The sequence below is a fragment of the Paramormyrops kingsleyae genome, chromosome 1, assembly GCF_048594095.1.
Source record: "Paramormyrops kingsleyae isolate MSU_618 chromosome 1, PKINGS_0.4, whole genome shotgun sequence".
Lineage (NCBI taxonomy): Eukaryota > Metazoa > Chordata > Actinopteri > Osteoglossiformes > Mormyridae > Paramormyrops > Paramormyrops kingsleyae.
In genome coordinates, this window is record NC_132797.1 from 51,567,261 (window position 1) to 51,569,902 (window position 2,642).

The following is a 2,642-nucleotide window of genomic DNA, read 5'->3' on the forward strand; positions in this document are numbered from 1 at the left end:
GCAGCATCAGTGGATACTTTTCATCAGTTAGGCTAGGGGATGGGTTGTTTAAGTGAGTCACAAACACACAGCCCTCTGGCAGCCAGGTGCCCACAGTGAACCCCCCTTTTACACTGACATGCACAACACATCTTCCTCCTTACCCTATGGCTGCTCTTTAGCATGCTAGGCAGTTGAGTCAGTTGACTCCAGACAACAGATATTTAGCCTTTTATTACTTTTAAAACTATTAGAGTAAAACATTACACAGAGGTATATAAATCTATAGGAGCCCTAAGATGTTGCAGACTTTAAGTATGCAATGAGGTCGGCACGCTCTCCCTTCTTCTTAATGCCCGCGAAGATCATCTTGGTTCCTGGGATGTACTTCTTGGGGTTTTCCAAGTACTCCATCAGGGTATCTTCTCCCCAGATGATGCCTGCAGTTATAAGGTTATGTCATCAGCAATAACATTGAGCTTTCTGCCCAGAAATTAGGCCATGTGCATGGCTGCCCCACTTACCTTTGGTCTTGTTGGCATCTGTATAGGAGAAGCCATCTGCCTGACCAGTTTTACGGCCAAATAGACCCCACAGATTAGGGCCCACTTTGTGCTTCCCTCCCCTTTCCACTGTGTGACATTGTGCACACTTCTGCACAAACACTTTCTTGCCCTTCTCTATGTCACCCATATCTGTCTGAAAAAGAGAAACATCATACAGTCAGCATAGAGTAGGACACCTTCCTTCAGGGAAAGGAGCTTATCACGATGGCCTGTCAGCGGGAGGCTGTGATGGCAATCAGTTCTGAGGTCACTAGCTGAAAGGACACAGTGTGAAACGGTCCTATTATCGCCAGATACAGGTAGTCTACGAATCACCGAATTAATCAAAATATTATGGATTTGCTGCCCTGAAAAACCCTTCTCAAAATATTCTTTTAGCAGGTCAATGACGGCTCATTATTCCGTTTAACATCCCTTTAGCACTGAACATAGGGACAGCAGGTTCAGGAGCACAGCCGGCCAGTCGTAAATCGAGCTTAACCTTGAGTTTCTGACCCCGCGTCTTCAAGCCGATCTGGTACGGAGAGAAACTGATTGGAGCCAAGAGAAGCTACAATACATTCGAAACGGGCATTTATAATAAACGACGACAGCTCTTCATGAGAAAACGAGAATAGTCGACGGCTAAACCGCTTTACCGCTTGTCTTTTAATCAGTATCAAACCCTGAGCGTTTAAGAGAAACAATTATTATGGGCCAGTAAAACACCCCCTTTGGCTGAGACAATCTTTCCATTGAAATAAGGACATCTGTCCCAATATAAACGAATTTAATCTCGATCAGGCACTAAAGCCGTAAGAAACAAGAAGGAACAGGAAAATACAGTGAAACTAACAATCTATTAAGGAACAACCAAGCTTACCGCACCGGCGAGGATATATGAGCAGTTAGTGATCAGTCGCCGAAGAAGGTCAGTACATCACAGGGCGCGGAAGAAATGCGTAATCAAACCGACCAAAATAGGCGGTTACGACGGGCACCGAAGAAACACGTCACCAAAAGCGACCATAGAAACCGGCCCATATTACGAAATTTTGAACGATAATTAATAATGGTTATTATTACTATTATTGAGGGAGCGGCTTGGATGGGGTCCGAATAGCCCGTTTATGTCGTAGCTCCAAGAATAAGATGGGCTAATTTATTTTTTATTTGAACTGTTTTGTTTAAAAGAGATGTTGCAAGTTGTATTAAGAAGTTTCCATTTCTGTGCCTGTTTTTTTTCTAATTCAGAGAAACCACTTTGCTAACGCAGTCGTTATAGCAAGCTGGTTTTTCTCTCTTTCTGTAGTCAAACGCCGCGGTAAAGATAAACTAGTAAACAGAGTGTTCTTTTGTTGCTCGTGATTTGTGACTTCGGATGACGTCACCCCATCCCGAAATCTTCCGATATTATGCTTTGCGTTTTTATTGTCAAACGCGATTAATAATAATAATAATGATAATAATAATAATAACTTTACCATGGGGGTATTTCACGAAGCGGGGTTAGCAAACTCTGGGTTTAAACTTGAACTCTCGAGTTGATTAATTAACTCTGAGCTGTCAAACTCCGAGTTTTTGGTTTCAGAACAGGTGATAACTATTAGTTTACACAACTCTGAGTTCAATTAACCCTGATTGTCACGCGTGCACGAGCACATAAAAGGCCTTATCAATGGCATCCAGAGAAAATGATTCACCATGGTAACACAGGGAAACAAATCTCGCGTTTCTAATTTCACACCAGTGGAACTTGAATTATTAATGATGGCGTATGCTGAATATGAGCATGCCATATCAAAAAAAGGAAACACAGTTACTGCCGCGAAAGAACGGAAACAAGCGTGGCAGAAAATAGCTGACCGAGTGAATGCGTAAGTATTGAACAGGTACTACAGTCAGTTTCTAGTTTTGTATGGCGTAACTCAACTTTAAATTTAATCTAGTCTTAACCTACAATTGTTTATTGCTTCAAATCTTAAAGCATATTAAATATATTACTTCATACCTGCAATTCTGTGGAATTCTTCCTTGATAATTCTACTACGTACATCTGTGACCAGGAAATGCCACAAACGTGTAGACTGTAGAGAAACGTTTAAGCGCAAGAGTAAC

The 2,642-nt window shown here is 41.9% G+C and overlaps 1 protein-coding gene across 4 annotated transcripts; it reads right to left on the minus strand.

Annotated features, from left to right (window-relative positions):
* Positions 1-198: 198 nt before the first annotated feature.
* cycsb (cytochrome c, somatic b) lies at positions 199-2,028 on the minus strand. Of its 4 annotated transcripts, none has more exons than XM_023807543.2 (3): positions 2,009-2,028; positions 504-678; positions 199-419 (listed from the first exon to the last, which is right to left on the minus strand). In XM_023807543.2, the coding sequence occupies exons 1-3, from the start codon at positions 2,009-2,011 to the stop codon at positions 274-276; spliced, it is 324 nt and encodes a 107-aa protein (XP_023663311.1). In that variant the 5' UTR covers positions 2,012-2,028; the 3' UTR covers positions 199-273. The 4 variants fall into 4 exon arrangements, with proteins under 4 accessions (XP_023663311.1, XP_023663312.1, XP_023663313.1 ...); XM_023807544.2 differs by lacking the exon at positions 2,009-2,028 and adding an exon at positions 1,408-1,552; XM_023807545.2 differs by lacking the exon at positions 2,009-2,028 and adding an exon at positions 1,408-1,527 and having other exon boundaries at positions 504-674.
* Positions 2,029-2,642: the final 614 nt, after the last annotated feature.

Bases quoted from the DNA above. Each gene is read 5' to 3' on its own strand.
- cycsb (XM_023807543.2), bottom strand. The intron at 420-503 runs GTAAGTGGGGCA...TTATAACTGCAG, and splicing joins AGATGCCAACAAGACCAAAG to GCATCATCTGGGGAGAAGAT.